This window comes from Zeus faber (assembly GCF_960531495.2).
Source record: "Zeus faber genome assembly, chromosome: 17".
Taxonomy (NCBI): domain Eukaryota; kingdom Metazoa; phylum Chordata; class Actinopteri; order Zeiformes; family Zeidae; genus Zeus; species Zeus faber.
In genome coordinates, this window is record NC_137204.1 from 14,990,429 (window position 1) to 15,016,863 (window position 26,435).

Genomic DNA, 26,435 nt, shown 5'->3' on the forward strand with positions numbered 1-26,435 from the left:
AAAAGCTATGCGTGGCTATCCTGTTACTGATTAGGTTTGAATGTGTGTGTGTGTGTGTGTGTGTGTGTGTGTGTGTGTGTGTGTGTGTGTGTGTGTGTGTGTGTGTGTGTGTGTGTGTGTGTGCGCGCGCGCGCGCGTGTGCGTGTGCGTGTGGTTAAGAAAGAGAGAGAGGTGACAAAACTTTCAAAACTCAGGAGTCGAGACACATTCTGATATGAATCACCATGTTTGAAAATTTGCCTGATATGAAAAGTTTCGTTTCAAATTCCCACAACAGGTCAGAACATAGGCCTTCATTTCGTATTGCCTAATATAGGCCTACCGCTTGGACGGAATCTGGGTCAAAATATGTCCCAAAATAATCGAATGAAAAACACAACTTTATAATAACAACTTTATTATTACAACTGTACAGATGCAACTTCATTATTACAACTTTACAGATGCAACTTTATTATTACAACCTTGCGGATGCAACTTCATTATTACAACTTTACAGATGCAACTTTATTATTACAACCTTGCGGATGCAACTTCATTATTACAACTTTACAGATGCAACTTTATTATTACAACTTTGCAGATGCAACTTCATTATTACAACTTTGCAGACGCAACTTTATTATTACAACTTTACAGATTCAACTTTATTATTACAACTTTACAGATGCAACTTTATTATTACAACTTTGCAGATGCAACTTTATTATTACAACTTTGCAGACGCAACTTTATTATTACAACTTTACAGATGCAACTTTATTATTACAACTTTGCAGATGCAACTTCATTATTACAACTTTGCAGACGCAACTTTATTATTACAACTTTACAGATTCAACTTTATTATTACAACTTTACAGATGCAACTTTGTCATTACAACCTTACAGGTACAACTTTATTATTACAACTTTATAAATACAACTTAATCATTACCATTTTTACAGATACAACTTTATTTGTCCTTATCGTCCGGGGCCATGTCGTTGTGCCCGTCGCGGGTGTTCTGTGACACGGCAGCGCCGCCGGTATCTGCAGCGTGGAGCACAGTTCCACTCCCGGACGCGGAGCAGCCCAACACACGCGTGTGAGCCCCCGCGCAAGCCGCCTCCGCGTCCCGCTCGTCGCGCTCTCCCCTCCCCGCGCCTCGGCCGCGGAGTCCTTCAGGACCCAACGTGACTCGCCGAGGCTCGCGTCACGCGCATTGGCAGCCAGTCGGAATGCCGCCGGAAGCTCGTAGAGTCATGCGGATGCTTAAAAATGACAATTAAAAAAAAAAAAAAAATCCGCTAAATTGATGAATCTTGGATGCAGGGGCGAAGGGTTGAAGAGCACAAAAAATAATATACGTTTCCAGCCCTACATTTTCATGATCCTTATTGACTCAGAACATGTCTAAAATCGAGGGGATAATGCGAGTCGATTGCGGGGTCGAAACGGAAGAGACGTTGAAACAAAACGGCAGAGGTGTTCACGAAAGGCATGCCTATTGAGACGGGGGGGGGGTTGGTATCACGCAGCGATCGGGGTTTTCAAGGTTTGAAAACAAACTTCTGAAACGGCATACCCAGAGCGACACGGCGACCGGATCGAATGTTGAATTTGTTCAAACGTTTCGCTCGCTTCGGATTCATACGCTCGACCGGAGCAGATATGGAAACAGCAGCGGGCGGAGAAATACAACGCGATCAGCCCAAATATTTATAAAAGCGTCCGGTGAGTATTAAAGGTGTTCAAAAACAACAACAAAAAAAAAAAAACACGCGCGCGCTCACACACACGCGCTCACGCGTACGCACGCACGCGTTATTATTTTTTTTGGGGGGGGGGGGGGCAGACCAATGCGAGTCACGCGCGGGCTGCCCCCCACACCCACACCCACACCCACACCCACCCACCCCCGCGCACGCGCGCAGAAAAAAAACCCCAAAAAAACCCACAGCGCTCGTGAAAGACCGCGCGCTTCCGCCTCGCTCGCGCGGAGAGCACAGTCGGTCATTGATGCGCGTAGTGGAGGCCTGGAGGGGGGGGGGGGAGACCGTGAGAGAGAGAGAGAGAGAGAGAGAGAGAGAGAGAGAAGGAGAGAGAGAGAAGGAGGGAGAGGGAGAGGGAGGGGGAGGGAGGGAGGGAGGGAGAGGGAGGGGAGAATGGGGTTGACGGACCTGCTCCTCCTGGGACGCGGCTACACTGCTACGCGCTATCAGAGCGGGCTTCACTCCGGTCCTCAGCGGTAAAATGCGCGATCGGGCACCGGGGAGAGCGCTCTGAATGCCCCGGAGGAAGGAGCTCCATTCCCCGCTCGGTCTCTCCTCCCTCCCCCCCCACCCCCCCACCCACTCCCCTTTCCCTCCCTCCTTTCCCGCCGTCGTCTTCGTCTTCGAGCTCCGCCGTCGCGTCGGGCTCCGAGCCCAAATCTCGAAACCCCGGGACTCGGTGGGGGGATATGCGCGGAGATGATGCGGGGCACGGCGCTGACCACCACCACCACCGCCACCGCCGCGCTTTGGAATATACAGCCATTGTGATTTTTAGGACGGGATCTCTAAACCATCCGTGGAAGTTCAGCGCTTAACACGCACACTGGGAAGGTAAGACCACCAACCCCCAACACCCCTCCGCTGAGAGAGCTGCAGGCCGCCCGTTTTAATGAAAACACTGGATCGACGCGTTTAATTTCCACCAAAGCGATGGTTCTTCAATGTCCAGGTCTGCATGTGCCATCCACGTGCGTGTTGCCACACGCGACTTTACATTTCACCTCCATAGGTAGGGGATAGGAAGATGCAGGCTACAAGTCCTGTTTCCTAAATACATTTCTTAAAAGGCTGCTCGCTCCTGACCGTAATGCAAATTGAACAAGTTCCACAGCTCTCCAACACGTGCGTGTGTTTACAGTGGATTACTAATTAGTAGTAGTAGTAGTAATCATTGAATTAGTTATTGTCAAAGTACACACGTGGTGTAAGCTACATTAGGATGCAAATCAATAAGAAATGCAATAAAACAAACTCTTAGTGTGTGTGTGTGTGTGTGTGTGTGTGTGTGTGTGTGTGTGTGTGTGTGTGTGTGTGTGTGTGTGTGTGTGTGTGTGTGTGTCTGTGTGTCTGTGTGTCTGTGTGTGTCTGTGTGTGCGTATAGTCTTATCCCCCTGCATTGAAAATGGACCTCCGCTCTTCCCACCCCATTAGGATCGTCACATCATGCAGGCGCAGCCAGAGGAAAGCTCCTTCGCCCTCCAAAACTCCCCCGGCGGCTCGGAGCCCCGGGAGCAGCTCGGAGAGTCCAAAGCAGAGAAGCAGAATGGAGCCTCCAGCAAGTCTCCGTCATCGCAGACAACTTATATCCAACAGGTGAGCCTCTTCTTCGGCTGCGGCTTCGCTGCCTCAACGTGCCCAGGCGGGGCGTCATTGGGCCCCGTACAATTTTAGCAGAAAAGTAAAAAAATAATAAAAACACACACACACACACACACACACACACACACAAGCACACACACACACACGCACACGCACACACACAATTTAAATTATAGGCCATGCCAAATATGCTACTATAAGTTAGGTTGCGCGCAAGTAACTTAATGTCCCTCTGAAACTACAATACAGTGGATTGTTTATCCAAATTATTCATATTCCTTCTTAATAGTGTTTTGTAGATTCGCCGTTTTTTTTTTCTTCTATGAATCAAAAATGTCATATCATTATGGAAAGATAGGCTCCGATATGTCCACGTTTGTTCGCGGTGATTTGGGGTGTTTTGTCAGAGCCACGGGGTAGCCACTTGGATGTTTTCTTTCCAAGGGAATGGAGGGAATCAAGGTCTACTTGCACGAGAGGGAACTGTGGATGAAGTTTCACGAGGTGGGGACCGAGATGATCATTACCAAAGCGGGGAGGTAAGAGAACACGAAGTACATAGTGTGCGTCGTATTTAGGTGAATTTGATGAATTGTAAAAAAAAAAAAAATGTAAATAATAATAATAATAATAATAATAATAATAATAATAATAATAATAATAATAATAATAATAATAATAATAAGTAAAAATAAATATAATAAAGATGATGATAATAAAGGTAGTTGAGGGGATAGTTCTTAAGTTTTGCGGCTGTTTATTTGTATTGTTTTCAATTATAATTATTATTTTTTTGGTTTGCACTGGACCGATGCGTCACAGTGAGTTTTTCATGTAATTTGGGCCTATTTGGATTTTTTTTTTCTTGAATAGGACTTGATGCGTCGCAGCGTCGGCCCGTCACCACTGCGCTATAAGTGCACGTTTAGCTTTTCTGACCTCAGTAGAATGGGGAATCCTCGGGGCGACTCTGACACTCAACTCTACCTCATTGAACTCGTTTTGAGAGAATAAATGCCACGAAAAAATATTTACAAGAGCGGACTGGCTTTGAAACAGGACGGCTGTTTAACGTCTATTTAAGTCAACTTTTTGTATTTATTTTAGTAGACATTGACTTACTACACGTGGCCAACTTGTTGCGTGCGGAACTTATTTACATTGCAGTACAATAATTACATTTAAGAAGAAAAAAAAAGGCGTCGCGTTAAATTAGACGACGCGTGTTTGTAACAATCACATTTCTTATCGAGATACTGGTGTTGAAGAACTGCGCGTGCGCAACGCGTATCCAACGCGTAGGCCGCGAGCGTTGGCGGCGTCGCGTCAGCCCTCGGGGTGGATCTGGTCCGAGTGCGAACTTGAATTATGTGCAATAGTCCGTCTGCTGTGTTTATTATTTATTAATCGCCGGAGCAATCCTTCAATGTCCCCGTGAGTGTCAGTGTCTCATTTCATTTGTCTTGGAACCGCGGGGAAGCACATGTCTTAATTCGTGTTATTTCCCGCAGCCATGTGCTTATACATTTCGGGCCTGCGCGACTATTATGTATTATGCATGTGATTTATCTCCTTAACGTCTCATCCTTCGCTCTTTAATCGCGTTGCTGATGCCGCCGCGTGCCCGCCAGATCAGACATAACCAGTCACAGATTATACTGGACGGACTTCCAAGGTCTTTTCTGCCTGCTTGAATATAAATGGACCCTTCTGCCAAATATTCACTAACTAAATTATTACTCATAATGGAATAAAGAGAAACGCCTATTTAGAAAAGGCCTGTTTTATTGGACGGCAGCTTCCAAACGAACATTGTTTCCAAGTGTAGAAAAATACCAATGTATTGTTATAAAATGTAAGTGGGGGGAAAAAAGGGATATCCCTCGCCGCTGAATTGAACAAGAGCAGCAGTTTTAATCGATCGTCATCTAAAATACTCACCAGGGGGTTTACGTTCTCAACGCTCAGATATTGACTTTGAATGATTCCACCCGGGTACCTTTGCTAGAATAAAAACGCCATTATCTTATTTATTTTGCACGTTCATACTAAACATTTTCTAATTGCATTTTTTTTTTCCCCCCAGGCGAATGTTTCCCAGCTTCAAAGTGAAGGTCACTGGACTAAACCCCAAAACTAAATATATACTCCTGATGGATGTTGTGCCTGCGGACGACCATCGCTACAAATTCGCCGATAATAAATGGTACGTAAAACTATCTCGTTCTGGGGTGCGAATATCACCTTTGCATGGACGACTATTCATATTTAGGCCATTTACTCCATACGCGAGACATTTTGGACTATTGGATTCCCCCGCCTGGGCCCCCAAGCTGCTTGCTTCGATCTTTACTTTCACACACACTCGGGTATACAAGTATCGATAATCGAATATCACGATATTTGACCGCTACATTGACGTCCATAAATTCACGTGATATTTTTGGGGGTTCAGAAAAAAATGATTACTTTACTTTAATGCAGAGTAAACATTAAATACAACATTTAACTTTGTTACAATGACCAAAAAAAAAAAATCCCATACGTGTCTGGTCGAACATCCCGATATGATATGATATCGATATATCGCCCAGCCATAATCAAACATGTTGTACTCTGGTGAATTAGACATTTGGTTTTTCAAATGGGGTACCATATGAGATTTTTGGAAGTCTGCAGGGGATTTTCTTTTTTTTTTTTTTTTTCTGTGCAGAAAACAATTTTAGTGGCGTCTGAATCCGGATGCATAGCACAACACGATCCCCCCTTTTTACGTCAGCGGGACGGGAACACGCCTATTTGTTTAGTGTCATGTCGATCTTTGTAACCTTGGTCAGGGATGCCCGGTTTGGGTCAGCGCCTCTCAATGAGGGATACTTAAAGAGGATGATCACATGCCGATACCGCCGATAATGACCCGACTGACCAAAGCATGTTGTGGAACTAATGCCTCTCTTGATCTACAGCGGATGGAAAACAACGGTCACCGGCGACAAATTACCGCGCTCTAAAGTGACCCGCAGGAAATACGCACCGTTTACGTCAAGCTCCCCCAAATGCGCCCCGTTGACCTACTTTAATCGCCGGATTGCGTTGCGCAGCTTAACGCACAGTTGAATGCGCTTACACGTCGATGGCGCGACGTCGACTTTGACAAGGGAAAGAAAGCATCTTTAGCGTTCGCGACATTTGAGGCCCGTTTGAGTGCACCGTTGTTTAGATTCCGCCGACGAGGCGCTCGTCACGCGTCACGTCAAAGGACAGAGGCACATAGCGCATGCTGCTGACGGGAGTTATGAATAACATCATTCATAATATTTTGATCGGGCCTCCCCACGCGGTAGACAGATCGGGGACACCAACATCGTTGAAGTATTACAGCTGTGTCTTTGGTATTGCGCTTAAAAAAAAAAGTTGTATAGTCCCGCTGTATGTTTGTTTGTTTTTTTTTTGTTATGACTTCGGCCATTTATTTTTTCGCATTAATCCAGCTATGAACTATATTGGACCATTTTGTCACTTTTATCAATGTGTTTTCCCCACTCGGTCCTGTGTTTAGAAACTACATAGCACAGGCACAATGCCAGATTATTTAAGACAATAATAGTAGTTTGACAGACATTTGGTGCACAAATAGTAATTGGTTGAGCCGTCAATGGGCGGGACTACAGGGGAAAACTTATTTTTATTGGAGGACAATCAGTCGAGTTTGTGGTGTGAGTTTTTTTTTTGTTTTGTTTTTGTTGTTTTTTTTTTAGTTTATTGCTAGTTCACCTTTATCGGGCCGCATTTGGCCCCCGGGCCACCAGTTGATTGCCGTGCCGGGTGCCGTGCGTGCGTCCCGGTCCGAGGCGCTTACTGTGTCGTTGTGCTGCTGTGATCCAGGTCTGTGACCGGGAAGGCCGAGCCCGCGATGCCCGGGAGGCTGTACGTGCACCCGGACTCCCCGGCCACCGGGGCGCACTGGATGAGGCAGCTTGTCTCTTTTCAGAAGCTGAAACTCACCAACAACCACCTGGATCCCTTCGGACACGTAGGTTCACAGACCCTGGTTATCCAGTCACCTGCTGTATTTATTTTAGTTATATAGGAAGAGTATTCCGCCTCAGGCAGTGAGTTTCCATGCTTGGTTTAGTTTCATATTATCTCAATTTAATAGGAATGGAATGCCAGCCAGATAGTTCAATCCAGTGTCTCATGGGAATGTGCAAATCCCCAAAAAGGGAACAAAGAGAGTGTATTTTAGGGCAGGCTGTTGGGCAGACATTGGTATGAAGAAAAACATGCCTTTAAAATCCCCAGAGAAAAGAACTTTGAACCTTTTTCTCTTTTTTATTTTGTAATTTGTTTTTTTTTTAATCATATTATAATTCTGTAGCGTTTTCAATGTCTCAAGTTGTACATTATTTTTACATGTATTTACTTTTTGATTTTTAACAATTGCTTGAACATTTGCAGTTCGCATTGCAAGTTGAGGGGAGGCACGTGCCTTAAAAATATTTTTTAATTAAATGATAAAAACCTGTGTAAAAAAATAAAATATATATAAAATATATAATATATATATATATATATTAATAAAATATAATGTCGTTTTTTGCTAGATTAAATATTTGAACACCAATAGCATTCACACGAGATTGACAAACTGAGGAAACCCTATTGGTTTTTTTATATATGGTTTATATGTTTTATTTATAGGGCAGCAAAACCTTATTGTGAAGGAACACGCATCAAAAATGTATTGAATTGAAAATTTTCTAAAATAAAAAAGGTTGGATAATGACTTTGTAATTCCACAAATTCACTCAAATCCTATCCAGAAAAAGATTTAAAATAAAATAAACTTTTAAGCCCCTTACATAATCAATTATCAAATTATCAAAATAAATTGATAAAAAAAAAGAGTTCAAAAGCAGAGTAAATTAATTCGTTATTTATTTATTTTATCTTTTTTTTTATTTTTTTTTTTATTTATTTTTTTTTTACAATAACGTATTTGCAATAACCTATCAACAATCTCGAACAAGACATGCTCTTTATTCAGTGAAAATTTCAGAGTCTGATTTATTCACAGAATATAGATCATGCCTTATTTGACTTAACAGATAGGAAAAATAAACCAATCAGTAGCCTGATAATCAGACTCCTAGTTTCTTTATTTTTCCAATTCCCCTATTCAATTGGATGACATTCGCTGTTGCAAACGAATCCAGGATGGAGATGCTTGAGTTTTGGTAGTTATCGTGGCCCCTGCTTTACTGTAACCTGCTGGCGGCCAGGTAGAGTCCAGAGGAGTTGAGCGCCACCTTCAACACAACAGCAAGAAGCAATTCCACGTCACCACCACCAACCACACTCCCTCTTTTATGCACACCGTGGGAGGGACATTGTGCCCATTTCCTAACTTTAACCGCCCAGTGTTCGACGCTCGCTGTATGGCCTGGAGTATTTGTGATTCCTGCCCTACTTAAAACGTAGGCATCGCTCGCATTTTGATCAGTGCACTTTATTCTAAAGTGGCATCAGGTCCCCTCAAATTTGAACTGTGTTGCCAGAGTTGTTTTTGGGATATGTGATATGATATTAATATGTCTAACCACTCAATGAACAATTGAGCAAGTACTGAATTTAGTTGCGTTCCAACTGAAATACATTATTTAGCAACAGTTCAAATATAACTTCAAACTCGCAGTTTGTTATTGAGCAGAAGTGGACATGTTCTGCTGCCTGTCTCAGTCTCCTGTTGCCCAGCGGAGCTCATTAACTTTTAATTTGAAAAGTTTTTAAACGGTTCATTGATAACATCATGTGTCAGTAATACAATGAAAGAAGGGAGATTATCCACCATAACCCGTTTGGAACCTTCCTTTTTTTTTTTTTTTTAGCTTTGAATGCATCAATCGTGCATATATCCTCTCAAATTGTATAGTTGTTGCTACGGCAGGAATGGCTGTTCTATTTGTTTGAGGTAAATATAGCAATAATAATGTTTTTGTTTTTTTTGTGGATGGTTTTGTATCGGTAGGTCCGATTTATTGGAGTAAATGAGGATTGTTATGCAAGGGCTCGTATAATAAAACTGCTTTCGGCATATTCCCGAGACCAAAACATGCAACGTAAACACACACGCGCGCGCGCATACGCACACACACACACACACACACACACACACACACACACACACACACACACACACACACACACACACACACACCGTAAGACACTATCCATCGCTGGTCACTTGGCACCTAGAGTGATTGTTGCCTTGCCAAGGCCCAGCTGGTATAATGAAATCGGAGCTCAGTCGGAATGTGAGCAGTGTTGTAAATTCTGAGCCAGAATGCATTTTTGATTTGTTGCAGTGGTTCCTGGCTTGCCCTGTTCCGTGCTGGGAGACAGCACCATGGGATTCATAAATGAAATACTGGTGGCCGGCCAGAAACATATTCCATCAGCTTGTTGGTCCAGCTGGTTGAAATAAGCCTGCGATGATTTATAATTGCTCAGACATGAGGCTGAAACATATCGGGGGATGTAGGTTGGACCAATTTAGGACGGACCTGAGGCCGAGCCTTCCCCCCCCCCCCCCTCTCGGAATATCTGGTAATTAGACACACATCAACAGACAGAGCGGGACCACCACCACCACCCTCCCCTCCTCCGCCGCCCCTCTCCACCCCCTCCCGCCTCCCGAACGCTAGACGTTATGGAGGAAAGGCCCCGGCAGAATACACCACCCCGCCCCCTCCAGAGCTCGTTCGTTTCTTTTTTATAGCGTTGTGTATCCCGGATTGAGAGGTCATCAAGTGGAAGGTAAACTCTATTTCTCAAATAGTCGACGTCCCTTTGTGGGGCGGATCGCATCTCGTTTGTCATCGCCGACGAAACGAGCATGTTGAAAGTGCGGTATGATTTCTGACCCTAATATTAAGAAAGAAAGAAATACAAATAAAAAAGCACGCGTTCCCGAGGGGAGCTTCTTGTTATTTACGCGAAGTCCTGACACAGTCACTCGGCCTATTTGTTTTGGTCTCGAGTTTCGTTGTTTTTTTTTTTTGTCTTTTTTTAAGGCTCCGGCTTTAATCTCTCGCCGAACTCCTCCGGAATATTCCTCATTGTATATCCACCCTCCTTCCCCGCTCCCACACACCCCCCCCCCCCCCCCCCGCCTCCCCTATCTTCCCCACACATGTTTGGGCCCGGGGACCGCGGAGTGCGATGGCCCCGCTGTTTATGCTGGAGCGGCAGTGTGAGATGAGCAATAGATGATGGTGTACAAAGCCCGATAATCCCGAGGCCCCGGGAGAAGCCTCTGATGTGGTTGGCACTTGAAAGCGAGAGGGCAGCGGCTCGGGGCCCGCGCTGATCCCTCACCATCATCAGATGCTATCACCCGGCCGCGGTGGGGGGGCCGAGGAGGGGGGGGTTGGAGATACTCGGCCCCCCGAGCAGGCCAGCGGCCGGGGCCGGGGGAGCCGGAGCGTGCGCCTGGGCCCCGGTGGGTGGTCTCCCGCCCCTCTCCGCTTTTTTTTGGGGGGGGGGGGGAGGGGGGTCCTTCAGTCGAACATTTTCCGAGATTGAATATCGGATACGGGCATCTCCTGAAGTGACTCGGTGACAAATATTCTCAACAATCCGATGCGGCCGTTGGTTGTCGTTTACTGTGTGTTCCCGTTGGTCCAGTCGCTGTTTTGGCTCGTCGTGGACGAACGTGTCGGCTGAGGAGACCCACCTCGTCCGCTGCGCCGTGTTCAGTTCCAAAACGTTCCCCAGCAAAGCCTCCAACCTTAATTCTCTGGACCCCAATGAGGCTGGAGACATTATTTGTTTTAACCGTCAAAACGACTGACACGTTTTCTTATTTGTGTCACAATTTACAGTTATTATTCCATTTATAGGAGTTATACGGTGTTTTTGGTATTTATAAATAAACGTAAATGAACAGTCTGTGTGATATCATTGGAATAATAAATCTAAACAAGTCTCTTTATTGGGCTCTCTATTATTATAGGCTCTATTATTTACTTTTCCTAATTGGACCGGTCAAAAACATACTTTGTTCTACAGACAACTCAATATGAAAATTATATGTTATGATAATTGCTATGACCCAAAAAGCTGTGAGTGATATATATTGTCACTCCAGTCCGTTTCTATTTCGCTCCAGAATACATGAAAGTGTGTCGAAGTCTGTTTTTCTTGTTTTTCTCGTCGTTTCCTTTTTCCGAAACCTATCCAGTGCTCAGTGAGTTAGAACGGCGACGGGGGTCTGCGCCTGTTTAGTACAGCAGGACGCCGCCCACAGGCGCCAGAGGTCAAGTCAGTCCTCTGTGCCTTGTTTGCAACACGCTTCAATCCAGGGACAGGTACAAAAACAACCGCAAACAAAACAGATAGGAATAATGTTTGTGGGACACCGGGTGGTATTATAACGACTTTAGCTGAGGACGCTAGACGGACGCTTATAATCTCTAAATACGGTGGGTCTAATATGTAAAAATAAACGCCTATACATTGCTGAACGCAGATGGCCACTGGCCTGTGGCCTGTCTGAAATATTTATAATTGGGACTCACAGATTGGGAGACTTTATGAGAGGAGTCCCGGGCTCAAGTTTGGTGCAGGACCAGGTCTTTTAAATGTCTGCAGGGCAGCGACCGCTCACCTCATCAACACTGAGCACCCAGCAGGTTCCTCAACAGGACAACATGGTCACATCTATCAAAGCAACCAGTCCGGTCAAAATCAATGCAGCAAAAGGAAGGACAAAAACATTTTTTTTTTTTTACTTTGCATCCCATAAACCCATTTTGCTCCATTTTGATTCCGTCTTTTTGAATAATATTCCGGGGACGCCGGAGAGGAAGTGAAAGCCTGATAAGTTGCATTTCGTGTCTCGATGAAACCGCAATTCAACCTTGGTCAAATAAAACGTTTCGAGAAGAAAATGTGGTACAGCTTTGGACTTTAAAGTAAACAACATTAAATCTCTTCCTGGTCGGGGGAAACGTTCCAGAGGTTGTCTGATGATGTTGTTGTTTTTTTTGTTTTTTGTTTTTTTATTTCATAGTGTATATTAGGCCTTTTTTAATTATTTGAGTTGGATTATTTGAAATAAGTCTCAATATTCTCTTTGTGAAATTCTTTACTTTGAATGAACTTTTTTACAACAGCCAAATGCAACAAGCCTGCACTAAATCCAGGTGCTCCACCTCGATGTTGTTGGTAAATGGTGAAATAGTAAATTAGTGGATGCCGTCATCAGCTGATAGTGGCGTCTTGTTACTATAGCAACGCGGTAGCAACGAACTCGGCCCCTGCTGGGCTCCGTATCCAATGGGAACGCACCGGGAGCCGCCGGGGCTCCTTTCTGGGCTCAGCTCGGCCCTGCACGGCACGGTTTTTGGGTCGTGGAGACGAGGGAGACGTTCTGGGACGGGGCTTCGGAGCTGTTGTTTTGAAACCGGAATGATTATTTTATCAAGTGTTTAAATGTGAATATATTTAGCGTACAACTATTCGAATGTATATGATTACGGCACCGCACCTTTTACATATGCAGTTTTAAAATACGCTGGACCTACCACTTTAATAGTCCAATTACATTTTAAAATGTGTTTGAAACGCATGTTTTAGAGCCCGCCAAGTTTTGGGATTCTGGCCTATAATTCCCTGAATAACTCGAAAACAACTGTTATAACTTGCTCCAACTGCTACAACCTTTATTTTCCACAATTTGTCTAAGGATTGTTCAAAATGCGCAGCTCTGAAATGCACAGTTAATATATTTGGTTGAACATTTTTAAAAATAAAAAATAAATAAATAAATATATATATATATATATATATATACAAAGAGAAAAACACAAACATTTTTCTGATGGCAAACATATTTTTTCATTTCAGATCATCTTGAACTCGATGCACAAATATCAGCCCAGAATACACATAGTCAAAGCGGATGAAAACAACGGCTTTGGCTCTAAAAACACGGCCTTCTGCACCCACGTCTTCCCAGAGACGGCCTTCATCGCTGTCACATCCTACCAGAACCACAAGGTAAGTCCTGTACAACACTGACTGTTCGTCTTGTCTAGATTGTGAGATATGCAAAGGATAAATTTAAAAAAGCACTGCAGGAACATTCCTGTGGGGAAAAAACAAACAGTAAAATATAACTAAATATTATATATAGATAAATATCTATAAATGTATGTAACCTTAGATACATTTATGTACATTTCTTTGGTTAAGTGGTTAAACGCCATTTTTTTTTGCCATTACCCGGGAAAGCCAGGCAATGATTTTGATTTTGACTGATTTTGAAAAGGGATAACAATATAATGTGGCACGGTATAACGCACTTGAAATGACAATTACAACTGTTTGCGGCAGGTGCACACAAAAATAAGTAGCGCACAAAATTCTGACAGGAATAAAAAATTCCCGTTGAGGAAGTTCTGCTCATAAGAAAACCGTTAAATGTTTACTGGTGGACAAAAACGAATAACATAATAAGAAGAAGAAGAATAACAATCATAATAATAATTATAATAATAGCACACTTTATTATTATTAGTAACAATTATAATAATAATAACAATAATAACAACAAAAATATAATAATTATAACAATAATACAAATATTTATCATATTACAATAAATATAAAAAACGACCAAAGGACGTCATACGAATTTTCATTTATTCTTTTTAAAAGGTAGTTCATAGGAAAAGCGGGCGATGCGTAACTTTTTTTTTTTGTTTTTTTACACTCCCATCCATTGAACCTCAGGATCAAAAAAGAAAAAAGATTCAATGGATTCCACTGGATTCAAATTGGGAGGCGCGGGTGGGAAAAGGAGGAAACTGGTGTCTAGAAACTTTTTCCACTTGTCTGAACCTGCACATGCGCCTGTATGGCACATAAAGCTCCAGAGGAATCATTTTGGAGCAGTGTCTGTCTAACATCCGTTGTAAGCCTGCAGGTTTTTATTTTAGGGGCCGGGGGGATAATAGCGCAGTAATAACGCGCGGGGGTCGCGCACTGGTAACGGCTCCGTAGCCAATCACAAGCGCGTGTCTCATCCGGGAACCGGAAGCCCAAATGAGCGACAGTCTTATGGGACCGTTCATTATTTCCCAACCTGTTATCGAGGCCCGCGATGGCGACTCTGCGCGGGTTAATTATTGGGGCTTGACAGACCTACGGGGAAAAAAAGAGAAAGAAAAAGAAAGCAATCATTTATTATTACCTCGCCGTCTGCCGTGCGTCTGCAAAAAAAAAAAAAATGATTTGAATTTAAATGTTCGTAAATGTTCGTCACGCTCTGCTTTCCAGTCAAAATACTGCAAGTTGAAGGCAAAACGCGTTGCTGATGTCGCGGGGTAGGAAGGGTGAACATTTCACATTTTCAACTTGTTAAAAGTCGTTATTTCTCATGGGTGTTCTCGACTTGAAATTGAGAAATGAAGATGCGCCACATCAATTGAGAGAAGCGGAAAAAGAAATGTTGGCTTCACAGATTTCTCAACCTAAAATGTGTATAGATGTAAACTAATGACTCCAAGGCATAGCCCATATCTTTCGTTCTAGTGAAGCATTGATTCATGATAATTATTATTATTATTATTATTATTATTATTATTATTATTATTATTATTATTATTATTATTATTATTATCATTATTATTATTATTATTATCATTATTTATTTTCTACAATTTCTACAAATATAAAAGAAACATAAAAGATTTACGCTACAATGCTAAAATCGTTCACGGTGAAAAGTTTTTCCACAGCCTAGGCTTTCTTTTTTATTTTTAGTATTTCGCGTCTGCGCATAATTGTTTTGAGTGCTTTAAAATATTCGATAGCATATAATATACACATTTCCATCTGTTTGGTTTTTTTTTTGTTTCTTTTTTTTTCGAATGATTTTGAGTTCTCGAGTCAATAAGGCCAGAATTCGAATTAGTTGATGAATCTGTCGTCGGTACTCATATTGCAAACGTGGAAATATCTCCTTCCAGACGATTTTTTTTTTATCCAAAATGTAAAGACACCATGTGGGCTCTCGACTAAGCGGTTTGTATTAACGAGACGCTATCAATGTGTCTTAACAAGGAGCGTTCAACAAGATTTGGCGAAAGTGTCGGTCTTTGAGTCTTGTCAGAATAAAGCTGGAAGTATGAAAGAGCTGCCGACTGTTACCTGCCAAACCACTGTTTATGTGGGGGTGTCCCTGGATTTAGTTGAACCTCGTCGGGATTATTAGGTTATTATTTTGGGCCCGTTCTCAAAACTCAACATGCACTATTTCTTTGTTGGGATATATCATAATTGCAATTTGATCGTCGAATAAAATAAGAAAATCCTAGTAATTTCAGTACAGTTATCTTAGTCGATTAAAGATGATTTACAAACTACAAAATAAATCTCATTTTTTTCAGTGAGCTTTTCCATGCATTTGTAAGCTACAGAAGATCACTATTTTCTCAGAAGCGGGTGTTAAATAATATGATTTTGCTGTTGTCGTGTCATGTCCTTGCATTTACAGATTACCCAGTTAAAGATTGAGAACAACCCATTTGCTAAAGGTTTCCGTGGAAGCGATGACATGGAACTGCACCGGATGTCTAGAATGCAAAGGTACCGATAGTGCACAAACTCACCATATGTGGGAGTTATTCACCTCCAAGTCGACATTGCATTTACAATCCATTTCTTGTCGTGGTTTGACAATCTTATATATCCACGCTCAGACTTACCCAACGTAAATAATGCCGAATGGACAACCGGATAAATTTGACCACAATTAGATAGGGATTACTGACACCCTGGCCGTAATGTCACAAAACAAGACCCCGTGTAATCCTTCATTCATTTAAATTAAATGCAGTTATGAGTGTTATTTTCAGTGATGTAAGTGTAGTTCTTGATATCACGCCAGTGTTCATGTCGAAGACTTTTATGGCTGATCTGGCAGCGTTTCTGAAGCACCAGCGCAACATCTCCCCACCACACTGCTCTCCTTGTGTGTGTGTGTGTGTGTGTGTGTGTGTGTGTGTGTGTGTGTGTGCATGTGTGCGTGCGAGTGTGTGCGTACGTGCGTTGACTTGGGGAAGGCTTGGTTCAGCAGCCAAGGAAGTATACAACCACATCTTTCTCCCTCTCTCTCTCTCTCTCTCTCTCTCTCTCTCTCGCCCTCCCCCTATTCCTATCCCCCCCTTTCACTTTCTCTCTCTCTCTGTCTCTCTCTGACTCCCTCCCTCTCCCTCTCCCCATCCCTCCCTTTCACTCCCCCTCGCTCTCCCCTCTCTCTCTCTCTATTATTCAGTCCAGATGAGGGATAGAACTTGGGTCCATACTGAGTGGAAAACACATTTTCAAAGAAGAAAATCTGGTTTTGAACATCTTAACCCCCCTTTTGAACAGCCGGCAACGTTGTGCACACTAAAATAAAGACTTGTTAGATCTGAAATGAAAAGTGGAAGAGCAGTGCGGGACCGTCCACACAGCGCTAGAATTGCGTCTCGGTTCCATTAAGTCCTCCGCTCAGACATTTTTGTCGTAAATGCTTTTTGATAACGCTGTTAAGTTTACTTTATGTCAACCAAATGAAACCCAAATTTAGGTCGATGCATACATACATACATACATGCGAAAAGATATCGCCATGTGCAAGAAAAATCCTTTTCAAATCTAAAGAAATGTATAAATAAATTGAGCTTGGTGAGAGCCCAAAACCACACCATCCTTCTTCCACGCAGAGGTCCTGTCCTGGCTAATACATGGAGATACGCACGTCTGCTCCTAGTTACAACCGGTCAGGCAAAGCTTATTGCAAAAGCCATTCAATGCTTCAAATGGGGGGGGAAAAAAACAAAAAAACCTTTCACTGGAAAGGGATTTCCCCTGACCAATGTCTCTCAGTGTGTTCTAAGTGGGTGTGGCTCCGAAAAGTTGAATGCGGTGTGTGACCTTTGAAAATGGAAAGGCATGGATGTATATATTAGTAAGTGCAGATGACAAGATGTACCATCGTAATACGGGTATGAAGTATCAAAAAGAGGCCACTGCATAAAAAAAACTTTCCTCTATGTGTGTGTGTGTGTGTGTCTGTGTGTGTGTGTGTGTGTGTGTGTGTGTGTCTGTGTGTGCCCGCGCGTGCGTGTTTGTGTGTGTGTGTGCGCGTGTGCAGTACCAAGGAGTATCCAGTAGTTCCGCGCAGCACCGTGCGCCAGAGAGTCGGTACGAGCCAGAGCCCGTTCAGCGGGGAGGTGCAGGGCCTGGCCACCCCCAGCTCCCTGGGCCCCCAGTACTCCCAGTGTGAGAATGGGGTCACAAGCACCTCACAGGATCTGCTGCCCCAGTCCGGCTCCTACCCTCTACCGCACGAGCACGGCCAGGACTACCACTGCATCAAGCGAAAGGGTACTTTCACGCCCTAGAATTTTTTTCAGACAGAAACGACTGAAATAGCCTCTATGTTCCGGAGGTCAAGGGCATGTTTTGATAGGGGGATGTCGCAGACGTAAATCTTAACGGGAGCCCAGGCCTTCAACCCTCTCGAAAAGCCTTGGAGCCATACAGCGAATTGCAAACCTGCTCTGTCGATGTTGTTCTTGGCTGTTTTTAAAATGAATTGGGTACAAATGATACGGGGGGGATTTTCCAGGCCGTCTGTGTGTCCTGCAAAGAAGAATTGCAGTTACAGTTGGAGAAATTGGAATCATTTTTTTATGATGTCGCAACGGTCAGGAAATAATTCCAACGGCATTCCGAAATGTGATGTTAAATTAAATCCCAGTCCGTCATGCAAATACATCATTTTTGCATGCGTCATTAGAGGAGCAGTGAAGGATTCCGCGAGGTAACCCGACACCTGTCGTCATTCTCTTTCGCAGTGGAAGACGATTGTCACTCAGGCGACCACAACTACAAGAAAGTCTACCTGGAGAGCTCGTCGAGTGAGGAGGACCATTACTACCGTCCCGTGGGCTACCCCCAGGGTCTGGGCCTGGCGGGCGGGCCGTACCGCAGCGAGTCCAGCCAGCGGCAGGCCTGCATGTACGCCAGCGCGTCGCAGGGCGCCGAGCCCGTTCCCAGCCTGGAGGACATCAGCTGCAACACCTGGGCCAGCGTCTCGCCGTACGGGAGCTGCTCCGTCACCACCATGCAGCCCATGGAGCGGCTCCCCTACCAGCACTTCTCGGCCCACTTCACCTCGGGGTCGCTGGTGTCCAGACTGGGCGGAGTAGGGGGTCACGCGTCCCCGCAGCTGGGCGACGCCCACCACGCGGCCATGTACCAGGGGTCCATGACCCACCAGACTCTGGGCCGACAGTGCAGCCCCGCGGCCGGGATCCAGTCGCCCACGGCCGGGCTGCAGGGGAATGAATACCTGTACTCCCACGGCATCCCGCGTACACTGTCCCCACACCAGTACCACGCGGTGCACAGCGTCAGCATAATGCCGGAGTGGAACGAAAATAGTTAAAGCCGTCTCCGGCGACGACAGTCGGAGATCTTAAACTGCTAAATTAAGGAACGGACCAAAATCAGGCAGGGGCTTTAGATAAATTCTCTATTTATATTTCTGGATGATGGTATGACTGTTCATTATAGTGACAATAGTGGCCTTTGTGTGGACATTGAATATAATGTTCCCTAGGAGAGCACGCGTCTCACCATGTAACCTGTTAACACAGTCTCTGTACTTATGGGCGACTATCGGAAGCGAGAGGAAGGAAAAGATGGAGGACAGCTTACATAAAGACTTCTGGAGTTCCAACGTTGTAAACACAATGTAAATGCCTCCGCTAGACCCCGACGGATGGAATTGCCGCGGTAACTTTACAGAGAGTCCGACCCTCACCCCCGTTGGTTTTGTGGTGGCAAGTTTTGGATCTCGATGTTTGAATCATGACCGAAATGAGTTTTGACCTTTTATCTTCATCCAAAACTCATTTGTTTTGTAGAGCTGTACATGTCTTAGATATCTTGTAAAAAAAAAAAAAAATTGAATTTTTGTCTTACATTATATTAGCTTGATTTTCTATCTCATTTTGTGTTAGGCTTTCGTAGTTAACTTGATTCGTAGCAAAAATGCTCTAAGTGAAAGATATTGCTAGAAAAAGAGAAAAAGAAATAGGGTACGTACTGTACTGTACATACAGTATGTTTTGGGTATTTGTAGTTTCCTACTCTGTTCTCCACAGATTCATTTGGGCGTCCCATCAGTGACTATTCACATGCACAACATATCTTAGTTTCATGAGTCACGTGCAACATTTAATCTGGTTATAGAAGATATTGAGGTGATATTCAATGTGTTAATGATGGAATGTGGTAATATCACTATGACGGTCGAACGTTCTCTATGTGAAAAGCACACTTGAAATTGAATAAGAGGTTCGGTCATTGGATACGTTCATTAAAGCGTACAATCAAATCACACTTATCAACAAAAAAAGGTGCAGATTATATTATATTATAATGTCCCTGTAGACAAAGACTCGATTACAGAATGCAGTGCAAACCCTACGGATGAAGTGTGACCTATCGATCACTAGTACAATAAAAACACACAACATTAAAAGCTGACAACGCATGTCAAGTTGCATTGATTTACAAAAACAACTTTTAAGTGAATTACCTACCTGACTATATGTTCAAATGTCGAACAGGTTGTTTCATGGGAAGAAGAAGGAAGTTGAATTTATTTTTGAACAAAAACGCATTTTGAATGTCGCTCTTTACATTGATTCTGGCTCTAAATGGTTTGATATCAGGACAATAACTGTGGCGGTACAAAGCGTCTTATATATCGTGATTATAGTAGGACCACAAAGCTAAAACACCACAAACATTTTCCTGGCGTCTTGACACAACTCCCGGACGATTCAAGTGCAAATGTTAAAAGGGATCACACATATCTTTATGTAAGCGGACATTTTAATAAGAAGTGTTACCTGTTGTACCATGTTTTCCTCTTAGCGATAATTTCTTAATTTTTTTTTTTTATATTGTTTATCAATATTTTTCTTTCATGAATTAAAAAAATGGCACTTCTTTCAGTTCAAACAAAAGCTAAATTAACCATTATTTTACAAGAAGAAGGAGAGCGTATTAGAAGGGACAGACTGTGGTTCTTATAATGTAATGTATATTGGAGTAAACACGCAGAAGAAGTTAGCAGTTTGATTTGCAGCGTCTGACTTCACGGTGCATTCAAAATCCTCGGATTGGACTCCTTTCTCTACACACAGACCACTTAAGACCAGGTGTAGATCAAACCTGAGATAGTGTTTTAAATGCTTTTTGGGCTTCTTAATATAATGTAGTCCAGGTTTGACTACTATAAGTGCAGTAGCTTTTGATCTACACCTGGCCTAAGCAGTCTGTGTGTAGACACAGTAAAAGAAATCCGAGTTTTGGGAACGCACCATGAAGTCAGACGTTGCAAATCAACTGCTGACTGCAACGTCGTGAAGAGAACATAGTCTGACGGGGAATCGCCAAATGTTACATGGACATGTTGTACAGTGGAAGTCAATTTAACATATTGGCAAAGACTAATTTTTTTAAATATTTGTAGATGATACGTAACATAATTTGTCGACAGTATTTATTTATTTTTTCAGTCATGTAAATCAAGTTTTTTTTTTTCCTGCATGTACCAAGGAGGAAAATTGTCAGTTGGTCCCTTTTCGATTTTGTATGTCGGACCTAAATAGAAAACAGGCCGTCGCTATACAGTTGTCATGGGGTGTTTATTAAGATTGAAAGACATGAACCTCTCTGTAAATACATATGTGTACATAAATCTACAGAAAAAAAAATCAATAAATTCAAACAAACATTCTGCCCGTTCTGATTCATTCAAAAGTTTGTTCATCGGCTCAGTCTGCTCATCGGTGGGGATCGTTTTAGTGTAAAACTGAGGAAAAGAAAATACCGGACGCTTGTCTGTCAATGTCAACCAAGTGACGACATGAAGCATGTATCGAGGGTTTGCTCATTTATGTACTTGAAAGGAAGTCTTTAAAGAGCCGGCGTCTTCGCCGTAGCAATTAAACGCAGTTTGTTTGCAGCAACTAATTGCACTTGATTGTTTCCATTAAAAGTCTGCAGTCTAGCCAACGCTTACTCCTGAAGGGGTTTAAACCCCCACAAGTGTGTGTGCGTGTGTGTGTGTGTGTGTGTGTGTGTGTGTGTGTGTGTGTGTGTGTGTGTGTGTGTGTGTGTGTGTGTGTGCACGCGTGTGTGTTTATGTCGCAGTTCGGGGAAGGAAGGAGGAGCAGGTATGTCTGTATTTATTATTCATATTGACGCAGTTGAGTGGTGAACAATATTAGGCGACAGGTTGTTTGCTTAGGTATCAAGTGACAGTGTTTACCTTGTGTATTTAAAGTACATATATACTGTAAATCATAGTCAGATATGACAAGAAACTTTATAATGGAACTTTACTCGGAACGCCTGTACACCCACTTATTCATGTCATCATCTAATCAGCCAATCATGTGGTAGGATTGCGATGCATAAAATCATGCAGATACGGGTCAGCAGCTTCAGTTAATGTCCACATCAACCATCAGAATGGGGGAAAAGATGTGTTCTCAGTGGTTTCGACCGTGGCATAATTGTTGGTGCCAGACGGGCTGGTTTGAGTATTTCTGTAACTGCTGATCTCGTGGGATTTTCGCACGCAACAGTCTCTAGAGTTTACACAGAATCAGCCCCGTGCAGAGACGTCAAGAGGGTCAGGTGCTCAAAGTAGAAAAGAAAATGCACATGGAACCAGCCCATTTTGCCACTCTAGACAATCTCTCAATGGAGAGGGTTGATTGTCCCCGTAACATGCAGTGATTTTTTGTTTCATTCTATAAGGAAACGGACCACACTGTTTTCATTTGTTTATTTGGAGGCACGGGAACGCACAGCGGAGCGCAGATCGCGGGCGCCCACGAGGACGAATTCCACATGAATTTTCAGATCTCAACCAGAAAATCTGGTTTGAAATCTCACTTCGAGTGCACCTGATAAAAAGAACACCATGGACATCAAGGCTCCCCCCCCCCCCCCGGCACATGCCTGCTCAGAATGGTGCGAGAAACAAAAAAAATTGGAAATGCCTTGTTGTTGAGAGAGGTCAACAGAGAATGGCCAGACTGGTTTGAGCTGACAGAAAAGCGGCGGTAACTCAGATAACCACTCTGTACAGTTGCGATGAGCAGAAAAACATATCAGAATGCACGACACGTTGAACCTTGAGGCGGATGAACCACAACAGCGGAAGACCACGTTCGGGTTCCACTTCTGTCAGACAATAACAGAAAGCTGGGGCCGCAGTGGGCACAGGCTCACCAAAACCGGACAGTTGCAGACTGGAAAGACGTAGCCTGGTCTGATGAATCTCGATTTCTGTTGAGGCACACAGATGATAGGGTCAGAATTTGGCGCCAACAGCATGAATCCATGGACCCAACCTGTTGTGTCAACAGTCCAGGCTGGTGGTGGTGGTGTAATGGTCTCGGGATTTTTTTCTTAGCACACTTTGGGCCCGTTAATACCAATCAGTCATTGCTTGAATGCCACTGCTTCAATGCCTATTTGAGTATTGTGGCTGACCATGTGCATCCCATCATGGCCACACTTGACCATCTTCCAATGGCTACTTCCTGCATGATAATGCACCGTTGTCACAAATTAGTTCAGTGTTCTTCAGTGGTCTTCCCGGTCACCGGATCTGAATCCAATAGAACACCTTTGGGATGTGATAGAACGGGAGATTGGCAGCATGAATATGCAGCTGACAAATCTGCAGGGATTGTGTGATGCAATCATGTCAACATGGACCAGAATCTCAAAGGAATGTTTCCAACATCTTGTGGAATCCATGCCAAGAAGAATTGAGGCTGTTTTGAGAGCAATGGGAGGCCCCACCATGGGTGCTGGATTGTACCATGTAGTAGGGGGAACACTCGATACAGTATATAAGTCCTAAGTGTAAGTATATAAGTAAACTGTAAATACAAGTATTAGTATAAGTTGAACTATATGTTTATACTTATCCTGAAAGCAACACTTAAAGAATGCTTAAATCTTAAACTCAAAGCAACATATATGCAATATTCACGACATGCATGCAGCACCAGTTTTCAAGTTGCAACTTGAATTATGCATCAAAATGAACAGTAGCTTTGTTTGAGGGAAACGCTAGCCCATATATTTAACTCTGTGGTCAATTCAGGCACGATGTAACAGTAGACCGTTTGTGAAAACCAAATTAGGAGATGCAAATCCTGCTCTCTGCTCTTCTGATCACTAGTACAATAAAAGAAAACCACACACAACATTAAAAGTCGGGTATTTGAAACACGAACAACGCCGGTCGAGTCGCATTGATTTTGCGAAACCTTTTTGAGCCGATTACCCGTCGGATAATCAAGCTGCATTCTCTCTCGGAACGGAGCGTCCTGGTGTCCAAGTGAATTGTCCTCGTACTATTCCAGCATGATGTGTGTATCCGACAGAGCGGACACCTTGAACAAAACAGATTAAATAAAGAAAATATATTGAAAGGTTATTCTGCTTGGAGATGACACTGGAGCAATACAATACACCTCTCTAACAGAACCTTTATATGTGTCGGTAGTCAATGAATTCCTTCAAACAGACCATAATGATGCAACAGGGCTTATCTTCCAACGGGCAGGCGGAGGCCCAGAGCAGCGCAGATACCGCAAAATAACTGTCTATCTTCCTTTCTCCCTCGACTTGACCTTCTCACTGGGGCGTTGTGTTGTTGTTGTTGTTGTTGTTGTTGTTGTTGTTGTTGTTGTTGTTGTTGTTGTTGGCGTCTCTCAGTGACTCCCGGCTCCTCGTTCCCTCCCTCCGCCGCTTTAACGACGCCCCGGCCCCGTCCCCGCATCCCGAAACGCTCCGAACCGGCCTCCCAGCCCCCTTTGATGTGAGCGATGTGACCCCTGCGGCTCCAGATGCCCCTGCATCGCCGGCCTTATCCTCTCCGAGAGCCGGCGCGGCCCACAGCGAGGCCGGGTCATTAACCCCGAACAACCCCGGCCTCCCTCGCGCCGCTTAAAGGCATGATGTATCGGGACGCCTACGCCCCCGCATCCCCCACCCCCACCCCCCCGGTTCACCCAAACATGCATGTGTGGGCGAGAGCGGATGACGCAACGGGCTCTTTAAACATTTGAAGAACGGGTCAGCTTTTCAAAGGGAGGGGCTGGAACCTTTGGCCACGGGGTTCAGTTATCATGGTCAGCGGCTTGAAAGAGCCGGCGATACCACGGAGGGGGAGCAAATTAATTCCTAATGATTGGAAAAGTCGGCGTGATGAATGGAACTTCTCGCCGGTGCGCAGCGGGATTATTTGGATTATGGGCATCTATCTTCGGTGAACCTGGAGCGATAAGGTTAGAGAGGATGAAAAAATGGAGGAAAAAAACAACAGCTTTCAACGGCACAAAAACGGGCCAAAATGCGTAGTGTGCACTATTTTTATAGGGTCGTTTTGAGATCCAACACAATAAAAGCCGCATAGAAATAACACCGGATCAAGCAAATCGCGATTACAGCTGGATGTGTTCTTCAGCGAGACCCGCAAGCATATTGTAACTCCAGCCGAGGGAAAATTAAAACAAGTCAGCCCAGAGTAATGATGAGTCATGGCCTCAGTCAACCCCAAATCTGAAACCTAAACAAATCATAGGCCGGGCAGCCTGCACGACAAAGAAGAGGAGTGCAAGAACAAGAGCATTCCTAGGGGCAGAAAAACGAGGGAAGGGATTACTTTATTAAGATGTACTGAAATGCTGCTCGCCAAAGATGGATGAGGCAAGTGGACTTCAGAAAGAAGGCTTTTGGGGCGAAACAAATCCATCTCGCGATGGAGTCGCACACATCTGCTTTGAAAAAAGCAGCGCGGGTCCGACTGCCGCGAAGTCTGCAGCCTTTTCCTTTGGAAACGGAGAGGACGGGCCTGGACATCAGTGTCACAGCTTTTCTGGGGAGAAGTGGACAGATAGATAGACGGATCGATAGAGAGATAGACAGATAGATAGACAGATAGATAGATAGATAGATAGATAGATAGATAGATAGATAGATAGATAGATAGATAGATAGATAGATAGATAGATAGGTAGATAGATAGATAGATAGATAGATAGATAGATAGATAGATAGATAGATAGATAGATAGATAGATAGATAGATAGATAGATAGATTGACAAACAGCAGCCAACATACCTACATGCATAGATCCATATCTGAGCACCGCTCCTTTCTTCCCCTCTGCTGCAGAGTAGCGTCTCGCTCTCTTCCCCTGGCCGACTCCCAGGGCACATGTGCGGTGCCTGGCGTGAGCCCTGCGGCGGGGCGGCGGTGGGGTCTGGAATTAGCAGAGCGCTCCATCAGATAACACATTTTCTGGTTCATGTAAAGATGTCCGGCGTATCAACGGAGACATGCATCACAGTGATGCGGCCTCAGCGTCTGTGCACCGGAGAGAAGTGCTAAGTCCCAAGCCGCTCCGTCTTTCAGCACCACTCCTGGCCAGAGTCGCGGGGAGAGAGAGAGGGAGGCTGCCGGGAGGGTGAGGGTGAAGGGGGGGGAGGTGAGGGGGAGGGGAGGGGAGGCAGATGGAGATGGTGGGGTGTTGATAGGGTGAGAACCAGAGAGCGCCGGGGGGCTGGAAAGGAGCGGGATAAAAAAAAAAAAAAAAGAAAAAAAAAAAGAGATACAGAACTGTTGCGGCGCGTCCGTACAGTAGCGTCTCATTTTGTTTCCGGGAGAGATATGAGAGCGTCGCACGAGGATTAGACGGCGTCATAACTTTACCCGGCCGCTGCAGGAAAGTTGAGGAGCCTCCACGCTCTTTCATCTGACGAGAAACAGATTGAAGTGGCGACGGGAGAAGGAAAAGAAGCCTTTGCTTGAAAAGAATATTGAGCGTCCCTTTGTATGAATTTGAGCCGAATTAATTTATTGTAACTGATAAGGAATCCTGCCATTGCTCACGGAGCAAAATAAATCACAA

At 44.0% G+C, this 26,435-nt stretch overlaps 1 protein-coding gene across 1 annotated transcript; it reads left to right on the forward strand.

The window, feature by feature from the left end:
- Window positions 1–2,224: 2,224 nt before the first annotated feature.
- Window positions 2,225–21,229, forward strand: tbx5a (T-box transcription factor 5a). The gene is made up of 9 exons (XM_080018037.1): window positions 2,225–2,589; window positions 3,190–3,351; window positions 3,802–3,896; window positions 5,444–5,563; window positions 7,243–7,390; window positions 13,267–13,419; window positions 15,920–16,011; window positions 17,564–17,796; window positions 18,270–21,229. Exons 2-9 carry the CDS (start codon window positions 3,202–3,204, stop codon window positions 18,860–18,862), a joined length of 1,584 nt encoding a protein of 527 aa, XP_079874163.1. The 5' UTR covers window positions 2,225–2,589; window positions 3,190–3,201; the 3' UTR covers window positions 18,863–21,229.
- The last annotated feature ends 5,206 nt before the right edge of the window (window positions 21,230–26,435 follow it).

Bases quoted from the DNA above. Each gene is read 5' to 3' on its own strand.
- tbx5a (XM_080018037.1), top strand. From the start codon at position 3,202: ATGCAGGCGCAGCCAGAGGAAAGCTCCTTCGCCCTCCAAAACTCCCCC. The intron at 3,897-5,443 runs GTAAGAGAACAC...TTTTCCCCCCAG, and splicing joins ATCATTACCAAAGCGGGGAG to GCGAATGTTTCCCAGCTTCA. The intron at 5,564-7,242 runs GTACGTAAAACT...GCTGTGATCCAG, and splicing joins AAATTCGCCGATAATAAATG to GTCTGTGACCGGGAAGGCCG.